At 41.7% G+C, this 19,532-nt stretch overlaps 2 protein-coding genes across 2 annotated transcripts in view; one reads left to right on the top strand and one right to left on the bottom strand.

Annotated features, from left to right (window-relative positions):
- Positions 1-80: 80 nt before the first annotated feature.
- LOC115102331 (FERM domain-containing protein 4B-like) overlaps positions 81-19,532 on the bottom strand; it is a 32,581-nt gene continuing 13,129 nt past the window's right edge. The window contains exons 2-22 of the mRNA XM_029622176.2: positions 13,213-13,278; positions 12,970-13,064; positions 12,646-12,741; positions 12,338-12,422; positions 11,922-11,978; positions 11,804-11,826; positions 10,564-10,647; positions 10,327-10,392; positions 9,811-9,868; positions 9,604-9,690; positions 7,801-7,877; positions 7,542-7,680; positions 7,179-7,320; positions 6,863-6,996; positions 6,426-6,542; positions 5,354-5,582; positions 5,195-5,251; positions 4,820-5,093; positions 3,806-4,578; positions 3,374-3,512; positions 81-1,038 (exon numbers count right to left, since the gene is read on the bottom strand). Of these exons, the coding sequence (XP_029478036.1) occupies positions 999-1,038; positions 3,374-3,512; positions 3,806-4,578; positions 4,820-5,093; positions 5,195-5,251; positions 5,354-5,582; positions 6,426-6,542; positions 6,863-6,996; positions 7,179-7,320; positions 7,542-7,680; positions 7,801-7,877; positions 9,604-9,690; positions 9,811-9,868; positions 10,327-10,392; positions 10,564-10,647; positions 11,804-11,826; positions 11,922-11,978; positions 12,338-12,422; positions 12,646-12,741; positions 12,970-13,064; positions 13,213-13,278 (2,838 nt within the window). The 3' untranslated portion in view covers positions 81-998. The remainder of the gene's footprint in view (positions 1,039-3,373; positions 3,513-3,805; positions 4,579-4,819; positions 5,094-5,194; positions 5,252-5,353; positions 5,583-6,425; positions 6,543-6,862; positions 6,997-7,178; positions 7,321-7,541; positions 7,681-7,800; positions 7,878-9,603; positions 9,691-9,810; positions 9,869-10,326; positions 10,393-10,563; positions 10,648-11,803; positions 11,827-11,921; positions 11,979-12,337; positions 12,423-12,645; positions 12,742-12,969; positions 13,065-13,212; positions 13,279-19,532) is intronic.
- The window catches only part of LOC135562722 (uncharacterized protein DDB_G0271670-like), a gene marked incomplete at both ends in the record, with an annotated part of 1,035 nt that continues 764 nt past the window's right edge, over positions 19,262-19,532 (top strand). The window contains one exon of the mRNA XM_065005076.1: positions 19,262-19,532. This exon is cut by the window's right edge and continues 764 nt beyond it. Within this exon, the coding sequence (XP_064861148.1) occupies positions 19,262-19,532 (271 nt within the window).

Genomic DNA, 19,532 nt, shown 5'->3' with positions numbered 1-19,532 from the left:
ACTAACCGCTAGGCTACCTGCCCCCCACCAATGGAGAAATCTAGTCTTGTTGAGGGCTAAAGAAGTCACACCACATGCTGTATGTCTCACACGTTTTTTTTTATTGATGTCCCAAATCCAAATGGGAAATATTTCACTTAGGGTAGGAGATGACAAAGCCTAACAATATGTGGACAATGTACAAATGGGTAGAGAAAGACAATAAAGAGAAACAATAAAGAAACATTATTTTTAAGGCATATCTTTTTACAATATACAAAAAAGCTGCTTATCAAAAGTTTATGTTCACTTGCAAGCAATATACACCACATTAACACGATCACAAAAAGGAAAACATGAATCATCTTTAAACAATATCAACATGTACATTCAGATTCATACTTGGGAGAGGAGAGAGCGCATCAGTCCATTGACTGACAAACCGCAGTCAGGAAGGGTTGGTTTATTATTTTGTTCTCACACTTTGTGAATAGTAACTCCAAAATGTATACCTAAATGTTTTACAAAGATATTCAAGTTGATTTACAACATGTATAATGAGTAGCTCACTAAATAGTGCTCTGTGTGTACTGTATGGCACAACACCTTGGAGGTATGCTGCTTTAACTCCTTATCCATACACTCCCAACACACAGTTTACTGATTATCATAAAGACAATGATAACTTTTTTTTTAAAGACTTATTTTTGTCATAATACAAGAGGGTAATATATTTGGGTCAAAGGTATCCAGGGGTTTGAAATGCTGTTTGTAGATCCTTCACAATATTCACAATGATGAAGCTGGTTTCCCAGATCACCAAAACCTTGCATTTGTGCCATCACCACATCCCATGTCTTCCTGAATAATATCCATCTCCATCTAATCCAAGGCACATGGGAGAGTCATTCAAGAGTGTCATAATGCAGCATGTCCAGAGGTTAGTTGGTATCCTTCCAGAGAACCGTGCTTCCAATGTTGGGGTCATTGTGCCAGTGATTCTTTTGGTCCTCTTATCTTCAGTGCATGCCCATATAATTTCCATCCATGTATACTCTTCTGTAATGAAGAGATGAAAACAACCAAACAGAAGGTCAATATAAAAGTCTCCCATATTGTAGGACAGCATAGTACTTCATGAAACCCCCTGCATGCTGCAACAGCTGGAGGTTATTATCTAGAGGCATGAAGATGGAACACAACAGACCATGGATACACACTATTCAACAAAAGCAAACATGCTACTGTCTTGTCAAGCAAGCCATGCAATAAAAAAGGAATGGAACATTTGAAATGAGATTTTCTCCACTTAATATGATCACAACTCACAGTAATGAGAGGCAAGCAAAAGTAGGTCAACTCTACTACTGGTTCTATGAGTTATGAGGAGGATGTGGTGTTTTAACTGTGGATGTGACGCTAGACACTGTGAAAGTGTTTTAACTGTAGTTGTGAAGCTAGACACTGTGAAAGTGTTTTAACAAAGGATGTGAAGCTAGACACTGTGAAAGTGTTTTAACAAAGGATGTGAAGCTAGACACTGTGAAAGTGTTTTAACTGTAGTTGTGAAGCTAGACACTGTGAAAGTGTTTTAACAAAGGATGTGAAGCTAGACACTGTGAAAGTGTTTTAACAAAGGATGTGAAGCTAGACACTGTGAAAGTGTTTTAACTGTTGATGTGAAGTTAGACACTGTGAAAGTGTTTTAACTGTTGATGTGAAGTTAGACACTGTGAAAGTGTTTTAACTGTTGATGTGAAGCTAGACACTGTGAAAGTGTTTTAACTGTTGATGTGAAGTTAGACACTGTGAAAGTGTTTTAACTGTTGATGTGAAGCTAGACCCTGTGACAGTGTTTTAACAGTTGATATGAAGCTAGACACTGTGAAAGTGTTTTAACTGTAGGTGTGAAGCTAGACACTGTGAAAGTATTTTAACAGTTGATGTGAAGCTAGACACTGTGAACGTGTTTTAACTGTAGATGTGAAGCTAGACACTGTGAAAGTGTGGTTTCTAGCTACAGGATGTCATGAACACAACATTTTCTCCACATGCGTCCATGCTGAATTTGTGAGCCTGCTTAAAGACCAAGATCATTTGGCAAAACCTTTGGCCAACCGGGTAAGACATGGCCATTCATGAGCTGTAAGTATCTGGAATGGAGTGGAATGTGGCCAACTAGGCCTTGGCAGTATGTGTTACCACTGCTCTGGCTGTACATTTAATGAATGGTCTACATATTGATTTCACCTTGATTGAACCTGTGGTGGACACCACTAAATGAGCTACAGTATATTGATCAATATGACAAATGATGAGACATAGATGCAAACTGACAACAGTGACACTGATGGAAATGGATTACCACTACGACAGCCTATTTGCATCTCATCTCACCCTTCTGTGTTTGAATAGTTGCCTAATGGTCTTCCTCAGTGCTATTGGCCACAGCACCAAACACCTCTACTGACTCCACTGGCATTGTATCAGACCTCTTCAACACATTGCATTCTGGGGGAAATCTATGTACATGACGATTGAGCATGGACAGTTAGTGAAAGGAGAGAAAGATAGAAAGAAAGTGAAAAGATCACCAGTTCATATACACTGATTTGAGACTACTTCATTATTGGTGTTTAGTTTCACACCAACAGACCAAACAAACTGAACATGCTGCCACATGATGTCACTTACTAGCAAAGACTGTTCATAGATAAGGATAGCATTTGAATCTCTGTAAATGTCTATATGACAGCCAAAACAACCTGTCCAATCATGAGAAGAGCTGGAGGAACAGGAGGAAGAAGGTGGAGAAGAGTAGAGGATGCAGGAGGAGGAAGAGCAAGTGGAAGGACAGTGGCAAGTGGTGACAATGCTAGAGAGGTCCTGAGGCTCAATACCGTGACAGGCACACACAGAGAGTGAACAGAGGTGACATCCACAAGAGTACATGCCATTGAGTATGGGGAGGAGAAAGCATTAGCAGACAGACAGCCAATTATAAGAGTGGTCATAGTCTTGAGTGAACCACTTCATTTCCCATACTTAGTGATACTGTTGTCAATTCTATATTTAAGCAGTAAGGCCCGAGGGGGTGTGGTATTGGCCAATATACCACGGCTAAGGGCAGTTCTTCTGCACGACGCAACATGGAGTGCCTGGATAAAGCCCTTAGCCATGATACTGTATATTGGCCATATACCACAAACCCTCAAGTTACCTTATTACTACTATAAACTGGTTACCAACCAAATTAGAGCAGTAAAAAATAAATGGTTTGATATACCACAGCTGTCAACCAATCAGCATTCAGGGCTCAAACCACCCAGTTTATAATAGCCTGTATGGTATGGAAAATGTAGGTGCGGTGCTGTGGTAGGTTACTGGTTATCACCTGGTATGGGTGGGACTGCGGTTGTAATTGCCATGGGCTCCTGGGTGAGGGTGCTGTGGTGACTCTGTCATGTTCTCATAGTCTGTTACACCCACAGCCAACTGGCTGCGCCAGTTTCCTGTGCTGGTTGACGAGGAAACTAGAAAGAGAGACACTTTTTAGTTGGACTAAAGTAACAGACATATACTGGGGAGTCTCAGACAATGACACCCTAACCCTAGTTTCATGTACACATCCCGGGTCCAACCCTAACCCTCAACCCTAACCCTAACAAACAATACAGCACATATTGTCATACAGTATGTTAGGAATGTATGCATTATATTGATCAGACAAAAACGTGTCCCTCTGTGTTACTGAGGGTGAGCAGACCGAATATGTTATTCTGAGATGACCTGTTGCAATATGAGGAGAAGCAGGATCTATTTCTACCTGAGGAGTAGGAAGTGGTTCGGCTGGAGTGGCTGAAGGGGGCTGGCATGGTCTGGTATCCCAGGCTGAGCTGAGAGCCGTTGTCATAGTCATACCCAGCCAGACCCCTGCCTGCCTCTCTGTGGCCACCACTGCGGTGGTACCAGCCTCTCAGGTGCTCAGCCACCAGAGCCTTCTGCATGTTCTTCTGCAAGGGCTCATTGCGGGGCCCCTGTCTGGTCCGGGGCAATCTCATGGTGGCGTATGGGTTCTGAGCAAGGCTGTCCGCTCGATCACTACTATAGGTCCTGTAGCGCTCGTGTCTGTGATAATTGTGGACTTGGTAGGAAGGGTTGACATTGTAGTGGCCCTCCATCTCGTTCTCATACACGTAAGCACCGTTGGAGTAGGGCTCCATGTCTGGACAGGGGTAACCTGCCACGTAGTAAGCAGTCGGTGCATAGTGCGCTGGGGGCTCATACAAATAACTACAGCCAATATGATTCTGGACCAGATTAGGCATACTGCCTGTGTTTCCATAGACCTCCACCCTCCTGTGCAGCTGATGGTTGCGGGTTCGAGAGTCCAAGGTGCAGTAGTGGGGGTTGCCTGGGTAGTCCAGGCTGGACTGACTGGTGAAGGAGGAGCAGTCCTCCAGGGCCTCTGTGCTGTTGCTCCTGCGGGCAGGGGACAGGGTGAAGACTGGCTTCTCTGAGTCGGTATCCTTTAGTATCCGTTGCTGGGACTCCAGACTGCCACTGCGGTGCCTGAAGGACTGGGAGTTCCCATCCGACCTGCAAAAGTCACACACCCCAAAAAATGTAATAAAAAAAATAACATACATGTGTTATTGTCACATAAATGTGTTGTTAGACGGTTATAAAGCAAATAGTGTTAAGAAATCCGGATGTACAGCATACAGTACTAAATACTTATGATTACAATAGTTTTCTGTTAAACGTTTGGATGCAGGTATTGCTGATGTTGTGACCGGGTAAGGGTCTGGGTAGGCTGGTCTGAGAGGGGGGGTCTCACCTGAGATGGCTGCTGCTGTAGGCGTTGCGGGTCATAACGGGGGTGGAGGGCATGCTGCGTGGGTCCCGTGGAGATCTGGGTAATGTTATGGCGGGGCTGCTGTGTGCAGATGACACCTCTCTGGGGTGAAAATGATGTGAAGCATCCTGGCCGTCAAACGCTGCTAACCTGCTGAGACTCTTGTTGTGGTGGTGATCCAGGGAACGTGCAGGGCTGACCTGAGGGGAGCACTGGACCGACCGTGACCGGGGCCTCAGAGCACCATCCGAGTCATCTGGACAAAGAGACAGAATTCATGGTCAGATGGGATTCGTAAAGGCGCTGTTGCAACAAAGGTCATGTAGCTACTGTATGACTGAAATTTGTCCCACTCACCGTCATCCAGAATCTGACTGTCTGACAGCGAGCTCGTCTCTGAACGGAGAAGCTCATCTAGGGTTGAAGGACGAAAGCACATTATAGATGCAAGATTATAGTACAAATCAATAAACTCATACAGTGGACTGTGTGTGTGTCTACTTTTATGTCCAGTACCTGCGATAATCACAGAGGCTCTTTGGGTAGGCTTCTTGCCTTTCTTGATTCTGTACTTGTTCATCTCATCCTCGACCTGCTGCAGTTTCCTCATGGCGTCCTGACAGTTCCTCCTCCTCTTCCTCTTCACCGTCTTACAGATCTCTGCCTCCGAGGCCAGTTTCTTAGCTGCTTCCACGATCTTCCGCTGTAGAGCAAACCTGCTCTCCAGGTTCCTCAGATAAGGGTCCTACAGATCAGAGTATACATACATCATTATAGACAATATTGCAGCAGAGAACGGCAGATCCATTTCAATTTCAACTGAGCAATAGACATGCATATCCAATTGAAAATTACAACACAATGTGGCCATAACAACAAGGTAATATTTTGCAGTAGTTTGTGTGCGTATTGGGAAATACAGAAGACAACTCATCAACACGTGATCCATACAAAACAGGACAGGACATGAATGCAATCCAATCACATTCCATTCATCACACAAAAACGGTACGGTACAGATGTTACTCTGCTTAGAATAATATCCTAACAACCCGGTTTACAACCCTCTATGAGGAAATCATGGAATTCATGTCATGTCATATTCTACAAAATATTAGTCTCTCGTGACAAACATACATAATCATTTACCTGCAGTTGAATGAACAAATCGCCCTCTAGTGGTCTCATGGGTGAATGTTATTAATATTTGTAATAATTTCATAATAAACGTTTCTTTTTTTTAACGAAGCCAGTTCTGTTATATTTCAGTCTTCTATGATGTATGTAAAGTGTAATATTGGATCCAAACTCAAAATTGAATACATTTCAACTCTATATCTGACATGGTACAGGTGTCTTGTTTTTTCCCCCAAAGCAAATCAAAATCTAATTCAAGCCCATAACCATGTGTGTGAGGTTTGTTTCAAAGTAGATTTGTTTAAGACTACAAAGAAACACTCTGTGTGACCCTGATTTAGCACACTGCAGTAAACTTAAGAAGGCCATCGTGCACGTGAGATTAGGTTCTGGGTGCCAAGATTAGCTAAATATATATACATATACTGAACAGTGCTGTTTCAATACAGACCTCGTTGTATGGGAAGAGGTCATCCAGTTTAAAGGCTGTGCCAACTCGCCGTCTGACCTGAGGAGGTCTCTCGCCTGCAGACAGGGGATACTCTTTGGGCAGTTTGCCCGTGAGCTCCTGAAAACACACAACAAAGCATCCAGGTCATTTAACTTTACAGCAAACAACTGGAGGAAAATGACACACTCTTCACTAAAGGTCCTGGAGATCACGTACAGGCTCTTAAAATTACGGAGCGTTTTACTCCAATAGTCTCAACTGACCAAACTAAGGCAATTTATAAAGTAGTTTCACTGGTGTTCTACTGAATGAGCCTGGCTGCAAAGCAAAAGGAATTCCTTAACTGTATCAGCTCAGCACCTCCAGGTGCTCGTAACGAGCAAAATCAATGTAAGCAATTGTCTACAAGCAGAGAGTAACTATGAGAGTTAGCTCACCGCCTCTCTCAAGCAGATTTTCTTCAGCTCCTTTGTTTTCTGTGTCAAGACATCTTGGATCTCTTGTTCCTTCTTCTTTAGCTCAGAGATCTTCTCCTTTTTCTGCTCCTCGTCCACTGCTGAATCTGCAGACCCTGTAGTGGTGACGTTGTTTACACTGTAAATGTACCCTAGGTCTATTTGCTTGTTTTAGTTGCACATTTTCTAACACAAAGTGCATACAAATACCGGTAAATTTGTCCTATCCTTTTCCATATACAGGTATTTCAAAAGAGAAACATTTAGCTAAAGAGGTGACTTTGAGCTACCAGAATACCTGTTGACGCCAGGCTGCCAGTGCTAGCCATAATAAGGTTGTGCTTTAGGTTATCTCCCAGTCTGGTTATCTTGGTTCCTCCTCCATGTTCTGTTAAATCCATGGCAATATCACCCAAACTTTTCGCTGCACTTATTTTACCCTGTTGGGATGGAGAGATTGAGGTGATCGAGGATTAGGGATTGATATAGTCAATACATACTACAGACCTACACTGTCTACATGTTAATACAAGCATTTAATCCTACATGAAGAAATTGATACATTTGGTTGGTATAGGGATGCATAAAGGTACAGAACACAGACACAGTGATTGAGTCAGGACTCAAAATGGATCATATTACATGGTACCTTACACCTTACCTTGCTTTGCTTTCTGTCCAAGTAAAACTGATGCTGACTGATGGCCATGACCCAGATGGTTTTGATCAATGAGTGGCTGGCGTACCATGTGTGGATGACTAAGCCAGTCTGGCCAAATGTACGCTTCGTCACTGCCCGCCTGTTTAGAGATAACACATACACCATGATTATTCTCAGGAAGAAGAGCTTCTTCGGTTGTCTAAAGGGAATTCAAATACATGTAGTTGTGATAAATATCTATAGTTTGACTTGCCCTCACCTGTGAGGGTCATTCACCTCAACAGCAAATTTCTTCTCCCGAAAATACAAGTTCTCCAGTTGCTTCCACTGGTACAGCTATGGAGGTAAACACAGAGAGACACAGAAACAACTGATTAATGATTGGTGAAACCTTTCACTTCAACTATGACTGTCAAAGCCATTGTAATTAAGAATTTGTTCTTAACTGACTAGTTAAATAAAGGTTAAATAAAATAAAAATGTTAATTAAAAAAAGCCTGCATATGACACCTTCATATGTACTCATTTAAGGTACATGATTAAATCATTACCATGATTAATTACCATGATTAAGTCAATGGTGAATCACAACAGATTCCTAAACACTTCTACATTCATGTGGATGCTACCATGATTACGAATAATTCTGAATGAATCGTGAATAAAGGATGAGTGAGAAAGTTACAGAGGGTCAAAGATCATACCCCCAAAACATGCTAACCTAGCAACCAAAAACGAACTGCAAATGCATCCAACAAGTCTGTAGAGTCACAAGCTTGATTTAGTCATTGAGTGCAAGGAAAATGGGACCAAATACTAAACTTTTGCCTACTTTATTTATTAGAATCTTTAGGAGTGTCAATTATTTTGACCTGAACCGTTTTTTTTATTTCTTGTTAAATCTCTTTCTCTGAGCAATTGTATTAGTTTAAAATAATGTCATTTCCCAATGTTAAGCACAGAATATAGCTCAGTATTTGAATTATTTCATCATTATTGCTCATCTTTATCAAGGGTGTCAATCATTTCACACCACTGTAGCTGTTTTTCGTTGAACAAATTAAATGGTCAGCATCCAATATGGAAAACTGTACCTTCATCTCAGACTCTTACCAGTAGAGGTCCAGTAATTAAATCCTTGCTGTCTGTATTCCTCTCTGTCGAGCTCAAACAACACAAACAACTCCTTCCTTCCCTTTCCCTTTCTCTCTGCTTCCAACAAGTCTCCTCAGGTATTCTCATCACTCAGAATGGTAACACCCAGACCCTGCCTCCCTGCCTTTGACATCACAGAAACACCATCCTCCCTCCTCTCAACACTAAACGTCTGCCCCAACCAGCTCTCCTTCTCTCTTCATGTTCAGACTCATAAGCCCATAGACCATAAACTTAATAATGTGATACTGTAGAGACCGGATCACAAAGCTGGGTGTTCCTCCTCTTCTTAACAGAAGAACACCAAGCTAGAAAACATCCACTGAACCAGAAGAACGGGTTACACACTTTACATGCAGGATTCTCAGAATGATAAATAAGTACATATGTTAACTGGTCAGGACAAAGTAGTGCAGGCATACCTCTGTCCTGACATTGATTTGGTTATGAGTGGTAGGTTGTCAGACAGAATTATAATAAATACAGGCCTCCAAAGTCATGTTTACCTGAAGGGATCGATCAAACAGTCTGGTTATGAACTGACTGTCACTTGGATTTTCAAGTCTGGCCTTGTCTGCTCCAGCTGTAACGAGGGCCCAACCCTGATCAGTGGAATAGGTGATGAATGTGTGCGAGAGGTCTAGTGCTACGTGCCAGAGGACTCTTTATCCCTGCCCTGTCATTTCATCATTCCTCAAATAGACTGATGAAGCTCCTAGCGCTGTCAAGACATAATTCGACAGTAGCAGGCAGACATCTTATCTGCAGAATGAATCTCCTATGCGCCTGTATAAAGGCTATACTGCACAATGACTGCTGTACACGGACAATAAAATAGCTCATGCAAAAACGAATCCTGTACTGTAAATAGTGGAGAACACAAATGGGAACAAACAAATGACCGTACCTTCCGTGGTTTCAATTTGTCCTGCAAATCATACTGGCCAATTCCTTTGTAGCTGATCCCAAGCCACCATGGGATGCCTTGCTTGTCCTGTGAGGCAAACGCATAGCACCATGACTGAACTGCATACGTCCATTCCCTTAGAGAAATCTGCTTTTATAAGTGCAATAGCTGTTGTTGTGTGCATAATGCAATATACTGTATTCTTACCTTTACTTCATAATAATGGACACCATAGGTGGGTAGGGATTCCACTAGGGTCAAATACCTGAATTGAAATAAGGTTCTATTACAGTAGCATCCCAAATTCCCTCTTTCATTTTCAAAAGGTGGTTCACCATATAAACATTATAGATGGTACTTTACACAGGACAATGAGAGCCTGATCTGTTAAAGATGCCTACAGTGAATCACAATGATTCACTGGCCAGACAGTAACTGGAGTGGGTTATTGATTTCTATCAGACCTTGGTTGCGAGAAAGGAGATAGAGTGTGTATGTGTGAGTGAGAGAATAAGGGAGAGAGAGAGCAATGAGAGAGAGTGAAAGAGAAGGAGGGAGAGAGCGTGCAAGACAGCGAGAGAGAGAGAGAGATGGAAAGAGAGAGTGGGTGAGGGGTGAGAGCAAGATGTATGAAGCCAGGGCCTGATGTCTTTTATCTGATGACTTGTGGTGAACAGGCGTGTATGAGAGGGAATGAGGGATCATTGTTTTTACAATACTCACTTCACTATGGCCTGTCCTCTGGAGACTCCTTTCAGCTGTTTGTAATGCTCTATCACTCGATCCTCACTGTAAAAAGCATGATGATGACACCTTCAACTCCTAAATTATGGGCTGCATCACTCCTCCCTCTCAGGAATGCATCATGCATCACAAATCATTGTCTGCAATAACATTGCTGTTGAACCACTTGATATTGAGCAGTCTTTCTAAACTAAACCGTTACCAAGTTTAGTTTACCAGTATGTAAGTGACGGGTGCTCCTTTAGCACCTTGTTGGGAAGAGTTGGAAGCTTCTTCAGTTCCGTTCTGGTGGTTTCATCACTGAGAATAATGATTAAACAGAATGGTTATGAAGATATGGATGGTGAAATTCCTTAACTAATGCTGTACATAACAGTTAGGAAATGACTATGCAGAAAAGTATGTAGAGAAACCATGACCATGCATTGAGGCCTTCTAAAGTCCAAACAACCTGGAATGAGCTTCTAATGGATATCACCCCCATTCAGTTGGAGTCAGACTGTCTGACCCACAGGTGCAGAAACCTAATTGGCAGACATGCTCCAGGTGCATGGCCACATGGGAAGTTCCTGATAATGACCTAACTTAAGGCCCTTTCTCTGGAAGGACACAGGTGGAAATGCAGACAAAGGTCCACAGTGTTCCATAACTCCCTTTCTCTGGTTCCACCTGGATGGTCCCTGACAGTAAAGAAGGTGCTGCTGTTGCAATAGAAGCTTTATTAAAGGTGGTAGAGCTATGCTGTTAGAATCCAGCCCTGCAGACCTCAGCCTTGGCCGAGCTGTCAGTGGTATGAGACTCATTAGAAGGCCTCTGTGAGGTTTTAACAGCCTCACAAGACACAACATCACTGCCTTCCCTCTTATAACAAACTACGCTGTCATTGATTTGACTGTAAGTCTGGAGAAACAGTTCCATTAATGAAGCTCTTTGTTAAATGTGTGATGTTGTCTTGCTCCTTAGATACCTGCTGTGTTAGATACTCATTAGAGTGTACAAAACCTTAAGAACACGTTTGCTCAGAACAGCCTCAAGTGTTCCACAGGGATGTTGACTCCAATGCTTCCCAAAGTTGTGTCAAGTATGCTGGATGTCCTATGGGTGCTGGAGCATTCTTGATACACAACTGTGGAAAAACTGTGAAAAACCCAGCAGCGTTGTAGTTCTTGACACTAACCGGTGAGCCTGGCACCTACTCCTAGACCCTGTTCAAAGGTGCTTAAATATTTTGTCTTGCCCATTCACCCTCTGAATGGCACACATGCACAATTCATGTCTCAATTGTGTCAAGGCTTAAAAATCCTTCTTTAAACCTGTCTCCTCCCCTTCATCTACACTGATTTAACAAGTGACATCAATAAGGGATCACAGCTTTCACGTGGATTCACCTGGTCAATCTATGTCATGGAAAGAGCAGATGTCCTTAATGTTTTGTAGACTCAGTGTATGTCCTTACCTTGAGAAATCCCCCTTTGCTTCCTGAATAGATATAAAAAATAACATGTCAGAAGATGTATGCTTTAGAGTGGCCAATTAATGTAAAGTACAAGGCCCCAAGCAAATAAGGAACTAACCTGCAAGGCGTTTGCTGCTAATTTGAAGACATTCTCACTTTCCACCTCTATATCCCCCTGTAAGAATGAAATCTTAATCATACATGCGTACGTGTACATATGGGCTCTTGAGAAGCTTTGCAGGTGTCTGTATCTGAGCTCTGTCCCTATGACTAACTCATAATCATCGAAATAGAATTCTCTTGGACTGAACCGATCAGCAGTCTACCCTTACTGACTGTCTCATCTCATTCCAACATAGCTGTGACAAAACAGTGCTTCACAGCCACAGTCAGACTGTTTGAGGTTCGGTGGTACAGAAAGAGGGAGAATGAGACGGTGAATCAGAGCAACCTGACCCTTGAGAAACCGAAGGTTATCAGTGTGATTCACCGGTTAGATCAACACAAAGCCGAATAAAATAACAAGTAGCTTACATTGTAGACGGCAGCTTTTGCATTCAGGAAGAATAATTCCACCGTCGTGTTGTCTTTCAGCAGTGTTATACTCTCGATGTAAAACCTTCGGGGAAAAACACAAATAGAGGTTTGAAAAACAATTAGTTGAATTCAATGATAAAATACATATTGCATGCATTATCAGTAAGACAATCCTTAATCTCAGCACCCACTACAAGACATTCCCTAATGTAATAAAACCCCATTCATCATCATCTCAAACCAATACAGGAGTGCTCCCTACTGGAAGGTATGTGCTACAGATATGGCGATGGTGCCATTGCTACCTGACCAGGAAGTTGAGGGCGATAGGCCCAGTAGCCTTCTTAGAGAAGTCATGTTCCAGAACTCTCCGGTCCAACTGCAAGTATTTACACTGACCACTGCAAGAGTCAATGAAGAAAAGTGTTAGATAAACAAACAGCACTGTGAAGACATGCATACAAGCATACATACAGTACACACACACACACACACACACACACACACACACACACACACACACACACACACACACACACACACACACACACACACACACAAACACACACCCTATATACTCTAACACCCATATACTTACATACTTACACAAAATAAGCAATGTGACTTACCTGTCATCAGCAAACGTTAGTCCGAAGTATTCCTTCTCTTTGAGGTTAAAATGGGAGGACACCAGGTCTAGCAGTTCACGGGACAACAGCTTGGGCTGTGGAATAGGAGATATTTTGAAGAGGGCATTAGGCCTATCTATTTGAGTGCATTATCATTTTTTGTCAAAACTATTTGAAATTCATAGGAACTAAATGAAATGTTACAATAATCTCAAGGGAAAAAATGAAGGCAGTATACTGTACCTGAACCAGCAGCTCGAGTTTCCTGTCGTCAAGGAGATGCACCTGGCAGAGTCTCCCCTCCGTCATCTACAATGGGGGACAGGAAGTTAGGTTCAAATTAAGTTCAGTGCTTGTAGTATATGTAGTAAATGGTGTATTGGAATTGATCACGGTCAATCAACATCAACCCTGTTTAGATAATGCAAATCATGACATTAGTAGGACATTTCAGCTGTGTAGAAATCTTGTCTCTGTCAATGCAAATTGGCAAAGATCAAACATCAGCCTTCAAAGAGCGGTTTTGTTTTAGAAATGGTTAGAAAGCAAGTCTATTTTATTAACAAAGTCCCATATTGAGCAATTCACAGTCCAGAGAGCTTAATCCTGTTAAGGAAATAATCATTGATGTTGTTTATTACAATGACTCCATTGTCTAATGGATTTAGCACTATGGTAAACCAATAAGGATTTAAAGTAATTCTGTACACAGTCTCTAGCCTTTTGTAGCATTTAAAAACATACAATACATACACATACAGTACTCCCAAAACTATCAACATCACACCTGATACCTCCCAAATTATAGCATACAGTAATGCTAAGATATAGGTTTCTCATACAGTACTGCTAAGATATAGGTTTCTCATACAGCACTGCTAAGATATAGGTTTCTCATACAGCACTGCTAAGATATAGGTTTCTCATACAGCACTGCTAAGATATAGGTTTCTCATACAGTACTGCTAAGATAGAGATTTCTCATACAGTACTGCTAAGATATAGGTTTCTCATACAGCACTGCTAAGATATAGGTTTCTCATGCAGCACTGCTAAGATATAGGTTTCTCATACAGCACTGCTAAGATATAGGTTTCTCATACAGTACTGCTAAGATATAGGTTTCTCATACAGTACTGCTAAGATGTAGGTTTCTCATACAGCACTGCTAAGATATAGGTTTCTCATGCAGCACTGCTAAGATATAGGTTTCTCATACAGCACTGCTAAGATATAGGTTTCTCATACAGTACTGCTAAGATATAGGTTTCTCATACAGTACTGCTAAGATATAGATTTATCATACAGTACTGCTAAGATATAGGTTTCTCATACAGCACTGCTAAGATATAGGTTTCTCATGCAGCACTGCTAAGATATAGGTTTCTCATACAGCACTGCTAAGATATAGGTTTCTCATACAGTACTGCTAAGATATAGGTTTCTCATACAGTACTGCTAAGATATAGGTTTCTCATACAGTACTGCTAAGATGTAGGTTTCTCATACAGCACTGCTAAGATATAGGTTTCTCATGCAGCACTGCTAAGATATAGGTTTCTCATACAGCACTGCTAAGATATAGGTTTCTCATACAGCACTGCTAAGATATAGGTTTCTCATGCAGCACTGCTAAGATATAGGTTTCTCATACAGCACTGCTAAGATATAGATTTCTCATGCAGCACTGCTAAGATATAGGTTTCTCATACAGTACTGCTAAGATATATGTTTCTCATACAGTACTGCTAAGATATAGGTTTCTCATACAGTACTGCTAAGATATAGGTTTCCGCTACATCCATACAACCTACAATGACTTACACATCCATCACAATATCACATAATAGGCAAGACTACAGCAGACAAAGACACACACCTCAACCAGCCCCTCTAACTGCCCTCTATTGTATGTGACAGAATGGGGTTGACCAGATGAAGTCCCCCTACTGATCTATAGAGTGCTGCTGTGCCTTGTGGAGTTCCCCTGGGACTACTGTCTCTGTGGTAATAAAACTACTATCACACATGTCTGAACACACCCCAGTCCAGAGCTCATCATCCTCAGCATGAAGCCCTTCTTCCTCAATTTCCACACACTGACATCCAACACGAAGCGAGCGCCTCTGACCACCAGCTTGTCCATACTGCACGGTGTGCACGCTAGCTAACCCTCACCCGGGCCTGGGCTGTCCCTGCCCTGCCACGTCTGGTACCAAACCCAAGTCTGGCTGGGTTTGTTTGCGTAACAACATCAGTGCTATGTGCTGCCAACCCATTGAGCTAGGGCATGTCTGGCTCAGATGTTAGACTACAGACTGTGCTTTCAGAACGCTGCTTCTGCTAAGCCTGAGGGAACATGGGTCAGCCAGGAGACCTGGTGCAGGTGACTTATATTGTGGCCAAATGATTTATGCTCTAGGGACAACACAGGGCATGAGGAAACACAGATGATGGATGGTGTTAGATACCAGACAGTAACTGCACTACTACCTCTTTAAGCATTCTCCCTTAAGGGCTGTCTCAGACAAGTCTAGTCAGTTTGGCTCCATCTAGATAGACAGGACAGACAGAGATCAATGTCTGCTTCACCTGCCATATTTAGGCTCATTTAGGCCCAGATGCGTACACGTACACACACACCATACACGTACACGTACACGTACACACACACACACACACACACACACACACACACACACACACACACAGGACCGACTTCCCAGTCTGCCATACAGTAATGGCTAAATTGATTGGTTATCTCACTGAAACGGAAGTGGAACACTCAATTCCACAGTATCACCCGTTGTTGATTATGTTAATTAGCACTCATTCAATTAAGGGCCCTGACTTAAAGGCCATGCAATACTGACAATGTGATAAATTAACATTTTTATGATTGAATGTGAAATATGCACATTCAATGGATTTAATTCATTTAGCATGACTGAATGTAACGCACAGCGAACAAAGACCTACATTATTTGGCACAGTGCATTGACATAGTTCTGCCAGTATTATAGCAGCAGGATGTCTAGTGTCTTTGTGATGACAATACTATCATAGTTGATTCTCCTCAAAACCTGCTGGCAAGAATAGTCACAGTTGCATTTACATGTTGACCACTAGGGGGAGCATGGTGATTTGTCACTACAGTACAGAATTCTATGTGGGGCAGAAAATGTCAAGAAATGTTTCTTACTTTAGGCCCTCATGTGCGTGCACATGTGAGGATTTGTTTCCAATGTGTATTTACAGTATCAGCCAATTTAATTGAATGAACCATCAGATTGGTGTGCCCCCTTTTAACATCTGGTCACAGTGGGCAGCTTTAAAGCCTATCTATTTCTATCCATCTGGACACAGCTTTCATCTGGACAAAGCTCTTTTCCAGAAGAACAAACTCAGTAGGGCTGAAGCTAAATTCTATGTCACTTCTGATGTATTTTCTTTAATTCTTAAAAGTCTAAGCTGTTGGGGGGAGGGGGAGGGGGTTCTAAGCTGACATATGGAATTGTTTTAAGAAGGTCATACCATGGATCATTTAGCTATTTGATTTGGAATATTATGACCCCTTTAGGTATCCCCCAAAAATATAAATACATAATTTGATAAAATATTTAATTTGGCCTATAGCGTTTAATAATACATTCAAAACGTCTCGTTCTGCAGTGGGGAGACTGTAGCCCAAACGGTTCGGACGCTACAGACAAAAGTTGGCACATCAGCGTTACCGACTTCAGACGAGTCCCGTGGGGATTTTCGGGATGTCTCCTGGTCTGACAAACAGTGCTGTAGCTCTGCCACTTTCCACCACAGATGCGGAAGGGAGACATAGAGAATGTGGTGGATTGAGACGCATTCCATGCAACAACAAAAAAACAGATATCTCTATTTTAAACAGACAGATTTTGATGGGATCATTTTATTATGTTACTTAGATATAGACTCTAGGGGGTTTTAAAGACCTTGTTTACTGTCAACCTCACACCAAGCTTCAGTGAGAGAGAGACAAATAAAAAGAATAATATTTGGAAGTATATCTATGCAAACATATATCTATACTAATGCATGATAATGATAATATACAGTATATTGGTATCGATTCACTGGAATATTGATTCCAATTTTCCAGTAGGCCTACAGTATTAATGTTTATCCAAGACCACTGTCACTGCTCAGTCAACCAAACACAGTCTATTCAACAGCTTTCAATAAAACACCCCTTGCCTTCAGGGCCGAGACATGCATTTAATCCCACATGGCAGAGATGTAGCGGGACATGGTGAAAGAAATGTCAAGGCTTTTTTTTGTCTCTGCTGTCTGAAAAGTGGGCCACAGGCCATGGGCAAGGGACTGTAAGTACTGGGGCCTAGAGGCCTGGTTGGTATAGATAGCTTGTTACAGTGAAATGGTTTAATGTTATGGATTGGAGCTTGCCCTTGACTGCTCTAATATCAACTTTATTGAGGGGACCTAAACAGAACCCTCTATAATGCTTGGCTTGAATCATGTCATCGTAAATGACTTGTTTCACGTAACTTTATCAACAATGTCACTTTCACATGACAGTTTAAAACTGTACATGATTATCCACTATGTGAGAACAATGAACGCGTTTAATGGCAGATTAAATATTCCGGCATATTGGTGCAGAACGTATTGGGCAGTGCGTGACCTCATTACTGAGGAACCCTTTAATTGGTAAGCGGACGATAATTACACAGTACTGTACTTATATGTACAGTACTTATATTTTAAATAATGTTTTAATTAGCTGCTTCTTTCACTTGAAAAGCTCCAAGTCATTCCGGAGATATTTGTGTTGATTACACATTGTAATTCACACAACCTAGAGTATCTGGCTAGTCTACCAAAGAAACACCAGACTGAGTGCATGATCAATAGATTATACTGTCTTAAAAATAGAAAGAGAACCATGCGTTTTCATGATTTGCTACAGAAGGATTCATACAGACGCTGAACAATTTTTTCCCTCTGCATGAAACGTGTGGTTTTGTTAAAGATATGTGATGCTGGTTGGATGTCATGTCATGGTTGCACCCTATCTTATCTCAGTTTCCTGTTTCTGTGCATTATTGATGAAACCTTGTCTCACACACCAGCTCATGTCTGCTCCTTAGACTGTTACTGTACATATATGTCCTCTGAACATGGTTAAGACATGTAGCACAGGGCTAAATGCTTGTGATTCATTTTGCACATTTCTATGATCAGGTTCACATTTCCTGGTGTCGTGCTGCAAAGCAATACATAAGACTTAGTCTATATTTTTGTGGTAATTAGCCTCAATGTGTCATGGGTGGATTTGACAACCAGTAAAAACTCATTAGGATCTGAACTAGTTAATATCAGGTTTATAGGGTTCCCACTCTTAAAGAAAACCAAACACTCTACGCAGTCAAAACAATGTCTTCCTGTGAGTTCAAGTGCCAGTAAACAGCCTCCTAAACAGGATACCCTGCTCCCATGCTATCAAGCCAGGGTTATTGAAAAAGGACCTAATCTAATCACGTGTACTGTAGTAGATTTCCATTCAGCAACAACACTCTTTTCAGTCAGAGCACAATCGCACAAACACTCTCTGGTGTTTTGACACGAAACGACTGGATGGTTGTACGGCCAGTGAATTCCCCTCAGTAACTTGTTACTGATATGTGAATACACCTTTGGCTTCTGCTGGTGACTGGTCATGACACTGTAGTTGAGCCCCAAAGCAAACATCTACGTAAGACTACATGGAGCAGAATTGTTTGAGGGGAGGCTGGGACACCTGTTCACCTAGGCTGTGATCCTGAGGCAGTGAGCTGAAGGGAGTGGTTCTGGGAAGTCTACCATATTTGATTTCTCCCTTGGCCTAATTGGTAATTGGTCAAATATAATGGCCGTTGGCCGTCATCTACCAGTCTTTATAAGACTGTTCGAAGCGTTTACTGATGTTGGAGAGAATTATAATATTGGACACAATGAAACACAGGAGAGTATGCTGCATAAACTGCTTGAAATATGAATTATGCTTTCGCAATATCTGCTGCAATAAAATAATTAAGTGATGACAGCCTTCATCTAAGAAGTTTGATTTATGTAATTTGATATTATTGCCATCAACGAGCACTAAGCCCTGAACACTAACCAAGCTGTCTACACTGTCTAACCATGACAGCTGTAGTAGCAGTATTAGTACAGGAGTAGTAGTAGTGGTAGTAGTAGTAGTGGTAGTAGTAGCAGCAGTAGTAGTAGTGGTAGTAGTAGTAGTGGTGGTAGTAGTAGTAGTAGTAGTAGTAGTAGTAGTAGTAGTATTAGTAGTAGTAGTGGTAGTAGTAGTAGCAGCAGTAGTACTAGTAGTACTAGTAGTAGTAGTAGTAGTAGTAGTAGTAGTAGTAGTAGTAGTGGTAGTAGTAGTAGTAGTAGTAGTAGTGGTAGTAGTAGTAGTAGCAGCAGTAGTAGTAGTAGTAGTAATAGTAGTGGTAGTAGTAGTAGTAGTAGTAGTAGTAGTAGTAGTAGTAGTAGTAGTAGTATTGGTAGTAGTAGTAGTAGTAGTA

The sequence above is a fragment of the Oncorhynchus nerka genome, linkage group LG20, assembly GCF_034236695.1.
Source record: "Oncorhynchus nerka isolate Pitt River linkage group LG20, Oner_Uvic_2.0, whole genome shotgun sequence".
In the NCBI taxonomy this organism is placed as follows: Eukaryota; Metazoa; Chordata; class Actinopteri; order Salmoniformes; family Salmonidae; genus Oncorhynchus; species Oncorhynchus nerka.
Note: the sequence above shows the minus strand (reverse complement) of the source record. Positions and strands in the feature narration are given on the sequence as shown.